The 17,979-nt window shown below is 43.4% G+C and overlaps 1 protein-coding gene across 2 annotated transcripts in view; it reads right to left on the bottom strand.

Annotated features, from left to right (window-relative positions):
- Window positions 1-17,979, bottom strand: part of LOC132391648 (heat shock 70 kDa protein 4L-like) — a 60,678-nt gene that overhangs the window by 8,198 nt on the left and 34,501 nt on the right. For both annotated transcript variants that reach the window (XM_059965105.1, XM_059965106.1), the window contains 5 exons: window positions 15,592-15,725; window positions 6,421-6,632; window positions 5,194-5,298; window positions 4,979-5,113; window positions 4,193-4,318 (listed from right to left, as the gene is read on the bottom strand). In XM_059965105.1, coding sequence (XP_059821088.1) covers window positions 4,193-4,318; window positions 4,979-5,113; window positions 5,194-5,298; window positions 6,421-6,632; window positions 15,592-15,725 — 712 coding nt within the window. The remainder of the gene's footprint in view (window positions 1-4,192; window positions 4,319-4,978; window positions 5,114-5,193; window positions 5,299-6,420; window positions 6,633-15,591; window positions 15,726-17,979) is intronic.

The following is a 17,979-nucleotide window of genomic DNA, read 5'->3' as shown; positions in this document are numbered from 1 at the left end:
AACTCAACCCCAACTAAAGAAGGCCAACACACCATATGCATTCTTAACCACCCTATCAACTTGCACAGCAACTTTGAGGGATCAATGGACATAGACCCCAAGGTCTTCCTGTTTCTCCACACTGCCAAGAATCCTGCCATAACTTTGAGCTTACTCTTCCAAAGTGAATCACCTCACACTTCTCCAGATTGATCTCCATTTACCAATTCTGAACCCAGCTCTGCATCCTGACAATGTCTCACTGTAACATATGACAACCATCTTCACTCTCCACACCACCACCGACCTTCATGTAAACTTACTAAACAAACCTCTCCACTTCCTCATCCAAGTTATTTGTAAAAAATCACAAAGAGCAAGGGACCCCAAACACATCCTGCAGAACACAACAGGTGACCAACCACCAAGCAGAATGTGTTCCATCTACTATCACACTCTTTCTGTGGACAATCCAAACTTGAATCCACGCAGCCAAACTTCTCTGGATCCCATGCCTTCCTGATCTTTTGTATGAGCTCACCATGAGGAACCTTATCAAATGCCTTACAAAACTCCATCACCCTCGTGAGGCACAAAGCCAAGCTGACTAATCCTAATCAGCCTATATATTACTCCAAATGTTTATAAATCCTGTCTCCAAAAATCTTCTTCAATAGTTTGCCCACCACTAAGGCAAGACTCTGTGTTCTATAATTCCCATGAATATCACTATAATCTTTCTCACTGGTGAATATAGATTGAAACTATTCATTAAGGTCCTCACTAAGCTCCTCTGACTCCACGCACTTTTCCTCTTCTATCCCTGATCAGTCCTACCCCACTCTAGTCATCCCCCTATTCTACAAGCACATGCAGAACACCTTGGGGATTTCCTTAACCCTATTTGCAAGGCCTTCCCATGTCCCTTAATCTCTCTCCCACGTCCCCTCTTAAACTCCTTCCTGGTTATCTTGTAACTCTCTGGACCCGTCTGATTCTTGCTCCCTTCAGAATCTTTCTTCCTCTTGACAAAATGTTCCTTTACTCTACCATCCCTTTCCTTCCTCAATGGAACCAATCTATCCAGAACTCCATGCAAGTGCTCCCTAACACCCTCCACATCTGTTGTGCATTTCCCTGAGTATATCTGTTCCCAATTTATACCCCCAAGTTCCTATCTAATAGCATTATAATTCACCTTTCCCCAATTATTTTTCCATACTGTCTGCTCCTCTCCCTGTCTCGAAGCTGCTCACCAGATCAGTCTATTGACTAGATTCATTGCATAGTAATCAATCTTCTAGTCTGCCTGTCTACACATTGTCTCAGGTATCCTTCCTGGACAGAGGTAACTAATACCTCCAATCTGAACTTTTTGAACTGAGGAGGAGGCAATTATTATTAGGGAAGGTGAAATCATCCATGAAAACCCTGTTATTTTTGCACCTTTCTGCTCCTCAATGTCTACTGTTATTGGAGGTGGAGAGGGGATGGTCTATAAACAAATCCCAATACAGGTAGTCCCCAGGTTACGAACAAATTCCGTTCCTGAGTTCATCCTTAAGTCAGATTTGTACCTAAGTCGGAACAAGTACATCTGGTATTATTTAGTGTCAGTCAGTCAAACGTTTTACCTTTCTATGCATATAAAACACTTAAGAAATGTATGTATTCCAATAATTAAACCACTGCATTGCTTAGTAATAATTGTAGCTTTCATCGGGGCAGGACCTTTCACATACTCCATTATTCTCACTTTATCCTTTAAAATTGTTCCAATTGTTGACCAAATGTAGACTAACACTTTCCCAATGACCAATGGTGTTTCACCTCTTTCCGATTGCTTTATTATTTTCAATTGCGATCGCTTCCCATCAATGAAACAGAAACACTGCAGGCGGCGGGTCCCGACTTCCGCCGGCTCCCAAGGTCGGCTGGGTCCAAAGGACCACCACACTGAGACAGGTTAAATGGGACAAGTGGGGGGTGTGCTGGGTTTGGGCATTTGATCCTCCACAATATTCTGCGTGGGAATTTAAATTGGAGGTAGCAGTGTTTTTTTTTAAAAAAGGTCGCGTTGCAAGCTTGACATCAACCAGACACGGATGGTACGGGAGCCATTGTATTGACATCAACCTGGCATGGGAGCGGTCTGTCACTGGATTGAACTCAGGGTGGGGGTCAGGGTGAATTTTGCTAAGAAAAATTTAAGCCAAATACAAAGTTACACACTCACAGTGTCAACAGCAACGACTTAAAATGGCAGGCAGTGTTCTCCTTTCTCAGTTTGTAAGTAAGTCGGAGGTTCGTAACTCAGGAACTACCTGTAGTGATCAGTCCCTTCCCGTTTCAGACTTTCACCAGTACTGATATCCACCCTTTCTGCAGCTGTGATATTATACCTGATTAGTAGTGCCATTCTCCCACCTCATCTCTTTTGAAACATCTAAAATCTCAGAATATCCAGCAGCTGTTTTTTGTCTTTGTAACAGTCAAGTCTCTGTAGTGGCCACAATGTCATATTTCCACATACCGATTCATGATCTACATTCTTCTCCCTCATTCCTGATACTTCTCGCACAAAAATAGACATATTTCAACCCATCCAATTGACTGCAATTTTACCCTATCCACTGACCATTATTCCTTAAAGTCTTTGCACACATTGCTTCTACCTTTACACCAACTGCTCCATCTTCTGACCTATTGTTCTGGATCCCATATCCTGCTCCCAACCTCGTTCAACTCTTCTCAACAGCTCTAGCTAACCTGCCCACAAGGATATTGGTCCCTCATAAGTTCAGATCTTACCTTCCCCCAGAAGAGACCCCAGAAATCCTGAGATCTGAAACTGTGTCCCTGACCAATTTATCAGCCATATCATCCCATTCTTAGTCTCATTGGCACACGGCGCAGGCAGCAATCCAGAGATTACTACTGCTGAAATCCAGCTTTTCAGCTTCCTACTAGTCTCCAAATGTCATGAAAACTGTTCAGTGCAAGACTGGCTGAGTCGACAACTCTCTACAGCCTCTTTCGATCCTGTACACTGGAACTTCCCTACCAAGCACTGATGCTATTTAGAATGCTCTCCACTGTACATCTATAGAAATTTGCTAGTCTTTGGTGACAAAATAAATCTCCTCATTCTTAATGCTGGTGTGCCTTCACTGTGATTGCATCAATGTTGAGCTCAGGAATGATTCTCTAAAATTTGACTCCCAGGAATGTGAAGCTGCTCATGCTGACCCCTCAATAAGACTATAATTAGGAGGAGTATTACAATTAGATGAGGAATTTCATTAGCCAGAAGGTAGTGAATCTGTGGAGTCCACGTCACTGAGTGTTCTTAAAGTGGAGGTTCGACAAGTTCTTGGTAGTCAGGATGTCAAAATTTAAAGGGAGAAGGCAAGAAAATGGAGTTGAGAGGGATAATTAATTAGCTGTGATGAAATGGTGGAGCAGACTCGATGGGCTGGGTGGTCTATTTTAAGATGCTTTTATACACAATCTTAGGAATGTATCATCCATTCTACCAGTTATTTCCCTATTTAAGCTAAGAAATTCAATATGGCTTGATGACTAAATTAAGATATTTTTGCAAGAATTTTTACAAATGCACAATGCAACATCAATGACAATTGCAGGTACCTTCAAACTATTTCCAGGATTCACAATTTAACCAAGTAGAAAGCATCAGATCTGAGGTCTTAAACTTTAAGTGTTCATAACTGGGAACCCAGTCAAATTACTTTGTTGCTAGGTTTTGAGAAAGTGACCTGCTTCTGAATCAAAACTCCACCTTATAACTTTTGGTGGAAGTGTTAAGGAGATTTGACATTTGAATCATACTCCCCATGAATATTACTCACATTTGATTTATGTATAGGAAGTTATGTTTATTTGGAAAAAGCTCAAGTATACTTCCAGCAAGAAGTGGAAAAACATACCTAGCCAATATATTTCACACTTCAATTCATCTATTTTGAAATAGATTTATCACCTCACTGGCCTTTCTCAGTATTACATTTTCCCCATTTACCAGAATATTTGCTTACAGCATGAAGAAATAACTCCCCAAGCTCATTTGCCAGGCCAAGATTATAGAGAGTAAATCAATATGAATATCCAATTATTGTAAGCATGTTGAATTATAATAGCAGGAAACTAATGCTGTACATTTTACTGACTAGTTTATAGAATGGCAACTTACCGCTTCATTGATGAATTTCTCATAAATTCCACACAATTTGTCTCTGATATCATACACATATTCTTCAACTGCATTTTTAGCATCCATTCTTTCTTTTTCAAGTTTATCCTGCATAATCATCTTTCCCTAAGAAAGTAAACAATATTGGCATTTGTGCATCTTAAACTAGTTTAAGTGGTCCTGAAGAGATGCTTAGATGTTTCCAAATTAGTTCATTAAAAAAATGTGGGTCAAGGATTCCCAAAAGTTAATGAAAATGTTAAAAAACCTTGAAAACAGACATTGAGAACATTCTGGAAGCACTTGTCATTTTGGAAACCATTGACATGACAGCTTAGACTGGTCATTTCAACACTTTAGTTTTGAGCAAGCAGACAATGTTACCTACCCACTGGACGAAATAAGCATGGTGGATAAACCAAACTAGAGAGCCACTATTATTAAATGCTATTGAAAAAACTTCACTAAAAGACAACTACAAAACAGTGAACTTGTCAGTCTGGTCTAGACTGTCCCATATGTGACTCTAGTCCATGCATATATTGACTTAACGATCCTCAAGTAACTGAGCCTCAATGCAACAATACTTCAAAGGCAGCAGTGAACACTAAACTTTTAAGGCAATAAAGCTGATGAATATAATTAACAGTCAATCTCACACAGCTAGTTCTTAAATTTCAGGATACATTCAACACATGGGTATTAAAAAATTTAAAAAAGTTAAATACACAGTTCTGTGTAATAATTTTTCTTTAAATTCATAACAACACTCAACAGGGAACATACCTCATTTTCAATATAGTTGTTGAGAAGGTCCTGAACAAGCTGTTGGGGCAGTTCACTTTTGATCACCAAATCCACACTCTTCACTTTTATTTTGGGTTTTGAGCTGTTATCTTTATTTTCGACAGCTGGATCATTCTGCAGAGAATTAAAGTTATGAAAGACATATCACAGAAACAGCTATTTGTTCTTTGCTAAATTTGTATAGTTTTACCAACTTTTTCTTCAGAATCTGTGCTTGGCATTTGGGAAACATCATTTTGCTCTTCAGTTTGATCTTTTTGCTGAGAATGTACTTCTTCCTGATCAACTTGCATAGTGGCCTTAAAATACAAACAAAATATAAGATTACAGTCAAGACCAAGCATGTTGATTACCCTGCAACCAATACTTTGAAGCATTTGTCACATTTCAGGAAGGAATCATTTTGCAAATGAGACACTATTACGGCTGGGCACTGTACTGCTACCACAAAAATCTTATGTCATATGTCAATGACGATAAATCTAATTAATGTTTTCAACCCAACACATGGGATTTCAATACCCCACTATTCATATATTTAAAATAACTTTTAAATAAGACATCAATTTAACAAAAATAAGTGAGCAAAGTATTCACTAACAGTAGAACCATAGACTGAAGAACATCTCTTCAAATGTTCATGGTTTTATGTTATTAATATCAAGGATTGGATGCTAACTAACTCATGTAATGCCACTGCACTCTAAATTTATTGCCCACATAATTCAGCACCAAATTCTGCTACTGTATAACATTATGCAATTATGAATAACTTTAATGCAGAAATAATTCTTTCACATTCTGTTTTGTCATTTCAAATCATCGAAAGCAATTTTAAAATCTAAAACTGTTTAGGCCAGAATAATTTTTTTTAGTGTGACAATTCCAGCTCAAATACAAAAATAACTAGCTCATAAGCATGAAGTGTCGGGTATCTTGTTGCAATAGTTAATTTTGTTATGAATTGCTGATTTTACATTGTTTTACCAGATTTTAGTAAAATAAGGTTCAATATTAATTCAAATTGTACATAGAATCAAACAATAGTATCAATGTCTCAGTTGAGAACGAGTATATTGCCTTGACTGTACTAAGTTAGCATCAACAGAAAGATAAGGTCCATCAACAATTCTTGATTTTTATCCAGTGATAATAAATCTTTCTTATGCACATCAGGGTGACAGTTCAGCAAAACAGGATTAAAGTTAAAATTCTCCTACTGGGGAATATATCCTGGGGAGACAAACACTTGGAAAGTTAAGAAAAACAAACAAAAAAAAATTCCTGCAAATTTTATACTTGTTTCTCCTTCCATAAACAAAGCAAAAAGATGGGAAAGTGAACTTCAAAGTTAAAAAATTTAAAACTCCAGAAGACACAGAATTGAACTGGACACATGTCAACGATTCTGTACATCATACCTGGTCATCAATTTTTGCATTTGCTGTGTCCCGTGATAGCTGGTCTGTTTCCATTGGAATATCTTCAACCTGACCACTGTCTGGCTTTTGTTTTTCAATCAGTGATGCACTGGATACATTGAAAATACCATGGATATTGACTCGAACTTTAACTTTCACTTTTGAATTTTCCCCATCATTTTGAGGAGTCACATTCTGAATTGAAAACCGACCTAATTAAAAAAGTTACAATGAAGGATTAATTACTACCAGCATTCTTAAAAAATAAAAACCAAACCAGATTTAGCTGCATCAATACTTCTGACGCTGATATACCAGATGCTTTACACCTACTCCAGAACACTGATCTTTTACCTGAGTGGCTCTTTCTTGTACTAACCTTATGAGGTTTGAACAGGACCTTGTATTACTGCATTAAGACATCTTAACTCTTGTACTGAAAGCATCTGGAAATAAATTCACCTTCCTAATTAATTGCTTGCCATACTTGCATGTTTACCTTCAGTGATCTGGTACAGATTCAGTAAGTGTTCAACCATTCTGGACAAGTAAGAATTTTCTTCACTCAGTACAGTGACTCTTTGGAATTCTCCAACTAAAAGGACTGTGAAATTCAAGTCTTAAGTTTATCCAATACAGATTAACAATTTTCAGTTATCAATGGTAATGGGATAGACCAGACAATGACTTAACAGTAGCAATGATGATTTGGATCAGACCCAAATGAATGCCAGAACAGACATCATGGGCTGAGCAGTGCTATTACTATCATTTCTTATCAACAATTATTACATTCATACTCACACCCTTCACAATTAATTGTGCTACTTACCAAGTGAATTGTTTGCAGTGTCTATATGGTTATATCTTATATCTCTTGAACCATCATACTAAGATCCTTCTATGCACAAAGATTTAATGGTTTAAAAAGATACCACTTTTTAATTTAATCAATTCTCCATGGATTCTAATATGAACCACAGGGACCCTGATTATTTTAGAACAATGTCCTTTGCTCATCAACCTACCATTTTCTCTTAACCACCCTTACAATTTCACCTGAAAGTTTGTCTTGAAAATTTAAAAAGTATTTATTTATCTATTTATTTATTTATTTTAAAAAAGTGTGTGATCACAAGGCCAGCACTAATTATCCACTTCAAAATAGCCAAAAAGATAAACTTTCTTCTCAGAAAAGTATGCAATTGGGCTCTAGGTTAGAGATCTAGGATTTGAAATAGTGAAGGAACGATACATCTACAAGCCAAAAATGTATAACTGGAGGGGAATTCAGGTGGTGGTATTCATGCAAGACTGTTGTATTTGCTGGTGATACAAGCAGTAGGTTTGAATCATGCTGTTCAAGGTAATGCATTTGCAGAAAAATTTCTAAGATGATGCACACTATAGATAGGAGGGAAGTCCATTTTTAGCTTTGTGGGAAAAAAACTGTCAAAAATCAAGTAGACTACCATGTCATTGGTGTCAAATTTAATGCCCTAGAATTTTCATTGAGGCAAGGGAACACATTTATCTTTGTCTTGATGCGTTTTGCATCTGATTTATTTTCAACCAGTTATTCACCCCAAGCAAAATAAATTCAAAGTAAACATCACAAACAAGAGAAAATCTACAGATGCTGGAAATCCAATCAATACACACAAAATGCTGGAGGAACTCAGTAGGCCAGGCACCATCTATAGATAACAGTCACCCCTCCCGGTAGAGACCCTTCATCAGGTCTGTAACAAATTTGTTCTCAAGCTAATGGAAGTAGCTTTGCCACTGCTGTGGCTACTGTGGAAAGTGCAGCTACAACTGACCCTGGAGCTGATGAAAAGGGTGCAGATTCAAAAGAAGACATGAATGAAGGCAATACAGCAGTGAGTACCAGCCTGGTAACTAATAGTCTTATGGGGGCTGGTGATCATGATTGTAAACATCCTGTAACTCCAGTTCAGGTGAAGTCTAAAAAAATAACAAGACAGTGGTTACTTATGATTTTATTGATCAAGGAAGTACAGCAGAGTTCTGTACAGCGAACCTCATGAAAAATCTCAATCTGACAGGAAAAAGAACATGCATTCTTTATGCATGATGGGTCGAGAGAAAGTTGTGCATAGCTACATTGTTTGTTCACACCATGCCAGCATGCAGCTTTTTTTTTTAAAAACACACCGGGTGTGTAGCAACCTTCACTTGCCTTTCAATAAAGATGAACAATGCCAGTGAAAGTAACTTTACGGTTGTACTATACTTGCAGTTTATACACTGCTGATCTCCATTATTTCCAAAGCTCACCGGGCAATTTATTTACGACAATCTTCATATTAGCAGGCATGTTCAACTCACGCATGGCCTGCACTTCTCCATAGCACTGCAATGACTTCTAAGAGAAAGACAAATCTTGAAGAGCCCACTGCCAACTTTTGACCAGGGTAACCTCCAGTGTGCTGTTCAAAAAAATAGCCATAATCTTCAGTCTTGCCCTCAATTATATTCTTAAAAGGCCTCATAAATGAATTATACCGCAATGAATTGCAGACAAAGATTTGAGTCTGTCTTTTAGGCAGAGATGCAACGCCATGTTGTTGCGTCACTATGCTTGTTGTTTACAGTGTCACAGTAGCATTACAAGTGGGCAGATGGATGGACATGGCAGAGCTCGGGACCCACAGCCTGCAGCTGCTGCTGAATCCTCAGTGTTTCTGTTCTGTTGACAGAAAACGACCACGATTGAAAATAAAGTGGAAATAATACAGCGATCAGAAAGAGGTGAAACGCCATCGGTCATTGGAAAAGCATTAGGCTAGTCTGTCAACGATCAGAACAATTTTAAAGGATAAAGTGAGAATAATGGAGCATGTGAAGGCCCTTCCCCGATGAAAGCTACAATTATTACTAAGCAACGCAGTTGCTTAAGTACTGAAAAACATGTTTCTTAAGTGTTTTATATGCATAGAAAGGTAAAATATATACTATATACTAAGACAAATGTTTGACTGATGCTAAATACAGGATGTACCTGTTCCAACTTACTTATAATACCCAATACAAAGTAAATGCTTTACAAATAGTTGTTATACTGTATGTTTAGGGAATTATGACAAGAAAAAAGTCTGAAGCAACAAGTGCTGGAGAGAGAACCTTCAGGTTTTCCCGATCTGCGGGTGGTTGAATCCACACATGCGGAACCCGCAGAAAAGGAGGGCCTGTAGCGGTGTGCTACAAACAGCGCTAAAATTACGACACGGAGTCGGTAACTGCAGTCGAAGGAAAAACTTTATTCGAAAACTTCAGCCTCACTTTTAAGCCTCTGTCAACCGGCCCCCCATGGCGAAGAGGCTCCAAAGCTCTGTGCTCGCAAACCCCCGTAGGCTATCTAATTGTGAGTCGGTTCGCATACGCTAGGAAATGAGCCGCCACATAACCCCCCCCCAGAACCGGCGATACACCCCCCAATGTCCACAGCCTGGGCCAGAACCTGCTTGGGAGGTCGGCCTCTGCGCCGAGGCGCCGGAAACTCGGCCGGTTGCGCCAGGTCCACATGGGCCGGCTTGAGGCGGTCCACCGTGAAAACCTCCTCCTTCCCCCCAACGTCCAGCACGAACGTGGACCCGTTGTTCCGGAGCACCGTAAACGGCCCCTCGTATGGCCGCTGCAGCGGTGGCCGATGCCCGCCCCTTCGTACAAACACAAACTTACAGTTCCGTAGGTCTTTGGGTACGCAGGTCGGGTGCCGCCCATGCTGTGAAGTGGGTATGGGGGCCAGGTTACCGAGCTTCTCGCGAAGTCTGCCCAGGACTGCAGCGGGTTCTTCCTCTTGCCCCCTCGGGGCTGGTAGGAACTCCCCGGGGACGGCCAGGGGCGCGCCGTATACCAACTCGGCCGACGAGGCGTGCAGGTCGTCCTTGGGCGCAGTGCGGATGCCGAGAAGGACCCAGGGAAGCTCGTCCGCCCAGTTGGCTCCTCGCAGGCGGGCCATGAGGGCCGACTTCAGGTGACGGTGGAAACGCTCCACTAGCCCGTTCGACTGTGGGTGGTAGGCAGTGGTGTGGTGCAGCTGAGTCCCCAAAAGGCTGGCCATAGCTGACCACAGGCTGGAGGTGAACTGGGCGCCTCTGTCGGAGGTAATGTGGGCTGGTACACCAAAGCGGGATATCCAGGTGGCGATCAGGGCTCGGGCGCAAGATTCGGAGGTGGTGTCGGTGAGCGGGACCGCCTCTGGCCATCTTGTGAACCGGTCCACGATAGTCAGGAGGTAACGCGCTCCGCGCGACACTGGCAGGGGGCCCACGATATCCACATGAATGTGGTCGAAACGCCGGTGGGCGGGATGGAACTGCTGCGGTGGGGCTTTGGTGTGCCGCTGAACCTTGGCCGTCTGGCAGTGCATGCACGTCCTGGCCCATTCACTGACCTGTTTGCGGAGTCCGTGCCAAACGAACCTGCTGGAAACCATCCGGACAGTTGTCCGGATGGAGGGATGCGCCAAGTTATGAATGGAGTCGAAAACACGTCGCCGCCAGGCTGCGGGGACGACCGGACGGGGCTGGTTGGTGGCGACGTCACAGAGTAGGGTCCTCTCACCTGGGCCCACGGGGAAGTCCTGGAGCTGCAAACCAGAGACTGCAGTCCTGTAACTCGGAATCTCCTCATCTACCTGCTGTGCCTCTGCCAGTGCCTCAAAGTCTACCCCTTGGGAAAGGGCATGAACGGTAGGGCGAGAGAGCGCATCCGCCACGACATTGTCCTTACCCGAGACGTGCCGGACATCCGTTGTGTATTCAGAGATGTAGGACAGGTGGCGTTGCTGGCGGGATGACCAGGGGTCGGATGCTTTCGTAAACGCAAAGGTAAGCGGTTTGTGGTCCGTGAACGCGGTGAAGGGCCGACCTTCTAGGAAGTACCTGAAATGCCGGATTGCCAGGTAGAGCGCCAACAGTTCCCGGTCAAAAGCACTGTACTTGAGCTCGGGTGGCCGCAGGTGTTTGCTGAAAAACGCCAGGGGTTGCCAGCGACCTGCGATGAGCTGCTCCAGCACCCCACCGACTGCCGTGTTTGATGCGTCCACTGTGAGGGCGGTAGGGGTGTCCATTCTGGGATGTACTAGCATTGCGGCGTCAGCCAAAGCTTCCTTCGTTTGAACGAAAGCGGCGGCGGACTCCTCGTCCCAGGTAATGTCCTTGCTCGGACCCGACATCAGGGCGAACAGGGGGCGCATGATCCGGGCAGCTGAAGGGAGGAAGCGGCGGTAGAAATTGACCATACCTACGAATTCCTGAAGGCCTTTGACCGTGGTGGGTCGGGGGAAGTGGCGGACCGCATCTACCTTAGCGGGCAGAGGGGTTGCCCCGTCTTTAGTAATCCTGTGGCCCAGGAAGTCAATGGTATCAAGTCCGAACTGGCATTTGGCAGGGTTGATTGTAAGACCGTACTCACTCAGTCGGGCGCAGAGTTGACGGAGGTGGGACAGATGCTCCTGACGACTGCCGCTGGCTATGAGGATGTCATCCAAATAGATGAACGCGAAGTCCAGGTCCCGTCCCACCGCGTCCATTAACCGCTGGAACGTCTGTGCGGCATTCTTCAGGCCGAACGGCATGCAGAGGAACTCGAAGAGGCCAAATGGGGTGATGAGAGCCGTCTTGGGGACGTCGTCAGGATGCATCGGGATTTGATGGTACCCTCGGACAAGGTCGACCTTGGAGAAGATCCGGGCGCCGTGCAGGTTTGCCGCAAAGTCCTGAATGTGCGGCACAGGGTAGCGGTCCGGTGTGGTAGCCTCGTTCAGCCTGCGGTAGTCGCCGCACGGTCTCCAGCCCCCCGTCGCTTTGGGCACCATGTGCAGGGGGGAAGCCCAGGGGCTGTCGGACCGCCGGATGATCCCCAATTCCTCCATTCTCTGGAACTCCTCCTTCGCCAGTCGGAGCTTGTCCGGGGGAAGCCGCCGAGCACGGGCATGGAGGGGTGGTCCCTGTGTCGGGATGTGGTGCTGTACGCCGTGCCTGGGCATGGCTGCTGTGAACTGCGGTGCCAGAACCGATGGGAACTCCGCCAGGACCCTGGTGAAGTCGTTGTCGGACAGCGTGATGGAGCCGAGGTGAGGGGCTGGCAACTGGGCCGCGCCCAGGGAGAACGTCTGAAAGGTCTCGGCGTGTACCAGTCTCTTCCTGGGCAGGTCAACCAGCAGGCTGTGAGCTCGCAAAAAATCCGCACCCAGAAGCGGTTGGGCTACGGCGGCCAGTGTGAAGTCCCACGTGAACTGGCTGGGGCCGAACTGTAGCTGCACCTGACGGGTGCCATAGGTCCTTACTGTGCTGCCATTCACGGCCCTCAGGGGGGGACCCGGTGCCCTGCTGCGAGTGTCGTAACTTGTCGGAGGTAAAACGCTGACCTCAGCCCCAGTATCGACCAAAAAGCGGCGTCCCGACCTGCTATCCCACACATACAGGAGGCTATCCCGATGGCCAGCCGCCGTAGCCATCAGCGGCGGCTGGCCCTGGCGTTTCCCGGGAACTTGCAGGGCGGGCGGCAACGGCGGGCTTCTGCGCCCCACCGCTGGTGGTAGAAGCACCAGTGGTCATTGGGCCGGGGGTTAGTGGGCTCTGCGGCCGGGCCTGGACTGGTTTGCTGCCGGGAGCGTGGCTGGGTGATCTGTGCGATGGACGCCCCGCTCACCTTTTTGGCGTTCCACAGCAAGTCCGCCCGGGCTGCCACCTTCCGGGGGTCACTGAAATCCGCGTCGGACAGCAGCAGGCGTATGTCCTCGGGCAGCTGCTCCAGGAATGCCTGCTCAAACATGAGGCCTGTGTGTCCCTCGGCCAGAGACAACATCTCGTTCATTAAAGCCGATGGAGGTCTGTCGCCCAAGCCATCCAGGTGCAGTAAACGGGCAGCCCGCTCGCGCCGTGAGAGTCCGAAAATCCTGAGGAGCAGGGCTTTGAATTCCGTGTACTTGCCGTCTGCCGGGGGCGACTGTACGAACTCCGCGACCTGGGCAGCTGTGTCCTGGTCGAGGGAGCCCACCACGTAGTAGTAGCGGGTGTCTTCTGAGGTGATCCGGCGAACGTGGAATTGGGCTTCGGCTTGCTGGAACCATAGGTCCGGGCGCTGTGTCCAGAAACCCGGCAGTTTCAACGAAACCGCATGAACAGAGGCGGCGTCGGTCATTTCTGGTCCAAAAATCGTTTGGACCGTCGGGGTCACCAATTGTAGCGGTGTGCTACAAACAGCGCTAAAATTACGACACGGAGTCGGTAACTGCAGTCGAAGGAAAAACTTTATTCGAAAACTTCAGCCTCACTTTTAAGCCTCTGTCAACCGGCCCCCCATGGCGAAGAGGCTCCAAAGCTCTGTGCTCGCAAACCCCCGTAGGCTATCTAATTGTGAGTCGGTTCGCATACGCTAGGAAATGAGCCGCCACAGGCCGACTGTATTAGAAGTAGAAAGAATAAAAAATAAGTAATCACAAACAGGCTAACAGGAGGGGGTCATCACTTCCCTGGCTATAGGTTGATTCATATAGAACCTGTGGCCGAGGGCAAGAATAATCTCATATACCACTCTTTGGTGCAGCAGAGTTGTCTTAGTTTTATGGCCCCCAGCTTGACGTTTAGACTTTTACCATCTGAAAGCAGTGTCATCATACTGTAAATCATTGCAAGTATCTTGTGGTATTGGATATGGCATAGGTTCAGAGTACCTCCTTGGTGCAGGCTGAGAGTGAACATCCCAAACTACCTCTTGGGGTTCATGTTCATGGCTCAGACTTCTGATTCTCAAATATATCCACATTGGACACCGAGTATACTGGATTTTCTCTGTTCCATGTCAACATAGGAACTCTCACCACAGAACTTACAGTGTTTACTTCGTGGTCTATTGAACCTTGTTTCTGCTAGGTTGCAGCTTTGTCTGATTGTCTTCTAAATGGATAATGAGTTATTGTGTGCAGATCTTCTGGTTGGACTGAGTGAAATATACGCTAGACCAAAGTTATTTGTTGTGGTCCTATTGTAAATCCAATTTTCCATATGGATGCAACAGTTTTGATGCAAGATCTGTTACAAGTCTACCCCATTCATTATAACAGTAATAGTGCACCATGGAAGAGATCCTGGAGGTAAACACAGGACCAACTCCATATGGACTGAAGTCATTCCTAACAATGCCATCTTGGAAGGATGTATTTGCAACAGGTAGCATACATATTCATACACAATACATAAGCTTTGTGCTTCAGGACTCAGCCTACTTATTTAGTGGTGCTGTTAGGGCTACTCTTGATGATAAACACTTAAGTCTCCCAAGCAAAAGTTCATATAGTGCCTTTGTTACTTTCGGTGCTTCTAGAAGAGTAATGATCTTTATGAGGATATGTGGCAATAAGGTCTCCTCTTTCATATTAAACCTAAATTCATTATTTTTTTTAAAAAGCAAAGTCTGCAGTCAATGTTGAGGATGGCAATTTGTACAACATGATAGTGCCACCTCTGGTGCACCTGTCATGACTGTGATACAGGACATCTAGCCATGAGGTAATTTAGCAAAAATATAGAGATTTATTTTCTGAAGACAAGTACAAGCCAGCTTTCACAGATTTAAAAACTGGTCCCTTTTGTGAAAAAGACGAAGTATGACTTGTTTGGGTAATTATAGCATGACTAAATTTTGAACTTAGGTCAATGCTTCAGGAATCATCCAGTGTTCTTCTGCTACTAAAGTGAACTGGTCAGCCGTTCAGTGCACTCAAGTAAGGGTAGCAAATTTCTCTCCTGAAAATCATTATTTTTAATTACAACTTGGTATTTTTATGGTCACTATTATTATTTAACTGAATGCATGTTATTACCTGCCATTGCAGTATTTGAATTCATGTCTCAATTGTTAGTCAAGGCTCCAAATTACATGTCTATTAATTTATCTTTTGCACCACTGTACCTTATTATCCTGGTGTTCGCAACAGTCATGTTGTGTACGGGTAACTCATGAAAAGCCTATGTTACAAGAATGGAATGGACACAAGATGGGAAGTTTTTGCATGGTGAGCAACATATTTAACATCAGTGCATGTCAGGTGCCATTTAATCATCACTTAAAAATCTAAATGGTGTGCTCCTGTTTCTATGTAATAAACTAAAGACACTTGAGTTTAACTAAAAGCTTTACCTATTCTGGAATCTGGATAGTAGAGCTCCCGTGGATTACTGTAATATGCATCCAAGTCAAAAGGTTCCTTCTTGTAGAATGTGATGACTTTAGAAAATGGTGCTGCATGATTTCTGCTGAAAACTTCACATTCACTGTAAAAAAAATTCAGTTACTGAGAACCAGCTACACAAAATTAATTTAATACTACATTCTTATTTCAAAATTATGGTACGATTTATCCTATATTGTTTTGCAAAAGCTTCCAATTATTGGTACACAGCATAATGACAATTTTACAACTTAATAAAATTACTGTTAATCAAGGTTTTTTTGTATTGGTATTTAGGAGAACAAGATTGAAAATGTCAGTTGTTTTCTTCAGATAATACACTGAAGAAGGTTTACGTATAGTCGGAGCCCAAGATCAATTACTCTATGACTCTACTAGTCACAGCTTGTTAAACTTAAGGTTCTGTAACAACAATCAGCAAATTGAAAGGTAGCAAGTGTGATCTCACTATTTAAGCGATAAAGAGAAAACAGAAATTTTGACCTGCTGGCTTGCTGGAAGGTCAATACTTCTGATGAAGTATTGGGGCAAAGAACTCAAAATGAAAAATTTTAAAAAGGCATGGGAAATCAAACAAAAAGGTTTTCCCCCTTTCCCAGTTCTGTTCTGGTTCCAAACCATTAACAAATTTTCTATCCACATTTCTGCGCACGTTCTCTGTAACACTGTTATTTTACCTTGTAATGCATCAGTGCTATGTTGTAATAACTTAACAATAAACAGTATACAAGACAAATTTGTCACTGTACCTCAGGCCATTTGACCTGCTAAGAGTTTCCAAAGAACACAAAAGTATGATTAAGCAAAGTCAGCATGGAGGGATATCAAGTCTGAGTAAACTATTCGAGATCACTGAGGACATATCTGGTACACACAAGATGGAAGCACTGGATGTAGTTCTTTTGACTATCAGAAGCCCTTCAGTAAAAATTCCTTAAAGGTTGAATCACATCAAACAGGGGTTACAGCACCAGTATAGTTGACAGTTGGCCAACAGAACACAAAGGAATAGAGTCCTAAATTAAGCAAGCTGTGACATGAAGAGTGGCATAGCATTTGTTGCTTGGACTCCAACTATTCACAACCTTTTTCAATGTTTTAGCTGAAGCAAACAAGTGTGACATTAAAGTTGGCCGATGAAACAAAACCAAGTGGGAATATGAGAAGTGATGAGAGTGCAAAGAGCATCAAGGGAATACAGATGAGTGAATAGACATCAAGATATTTGGAGTCATGTGAAAAAAAGGCTAAATTTTCTAAATCAGTTTCCCAAGTTTTTTTTTAAATGGGCAGAGATCGGAACATCCAAAAAGGGCTCAGATGGCCAAGTCAGTGAAAGCTAACACAGGTGTATCAGGTAGTTAGGAAGGCAAAAAGAATGCTAGTCTTTACTGCAAGACAATTTATTCACCTTTTTTTTCGGATCTGAGCACAACCGACATCTAATTGCCCATACCTAAATGCCTTGAAGAATGTAGAACCTGCTTTGTTCTAATGAGTGCTGTTGGGAAGGAAATTCAAGGATTTAGGCCCTGCAATGACTAAAGGCCAGCAAATTGTTTCCAAGTCAGAATGCGTGTGACAAATGGATGGTATACAATGTAGTCACTGCACAATGATGTATGACATGAACAATGATGGAGGCTATTACAAATGCCAATCAAGCAAACTAATGTGTCTTGGGCAGTGTCACTTCTTGCATGTTGCTTCAGCAACCTTCAAACAAAAGATGTATTGTACAATACCCCTAATCTGCAATTCGAAGATGGTGGAAACTCTGGGTTAAGTTGCTCCCCACTGCAAGACACACTGCTGAGATTTTATAGCCACAGTATATGGTTGGTCAGGTGAACCCCAGGAGGTTGATGGTAATGTTAAGGGTAGAGGTTAGACTCTCTAGCTGGAGATGGAAAGTGCCTGTCATTTTTGTCGAGCAAGTATTAATTGTCATTTATGATTCCACGCCCAAATGCTAACTTAAGTCTTGCTGTGAGCAGGCACAGCCTGTTTCGTTTGTTGAGGAGCTGCAAGCTGGTGTTAAACTTTGTACAGTAAGAAAACACCCACAATTCTGACTTTAAGATGCAATGAAGATCATTCAATGCAGTATGTTCTGGGGAAAAACTGAGTGACATCTACACACAGGTGGTTAAAAATAAAGACACACAGAAAGAGACCACATTCCTAGAACTTAGAGCAATAAAATAAACACACTGTAGCAGGAACTCAAGAAGGTTGAGCACATCCATGGAGAGGAAGAGACGAGACCTGATGCAAGGTCTTAACACTACAGACTATTTTTATGCCTCCAAAGATACTGCTCTATCCATTGAATT

This window comes from Hypanus sabinus, chromosome 3 (assembly GCF_030144855.1).
Source record: "Hypanus sabinus isolate sHypSab1 chromosome 3, sHypSab1.hap1, whole genome shotgun sequence".
NCBI classification, from domain to species: domain Eukaryota; kingdom Metazoa; phylum Chordata; class Chondrichthyes; order Myliobatiformes; family Dasyatidae; genus Hypanus; species Hypanus sabinus.
This window is presented reverse-complemented; position numbering and strand designations above follow the sequence as displayed.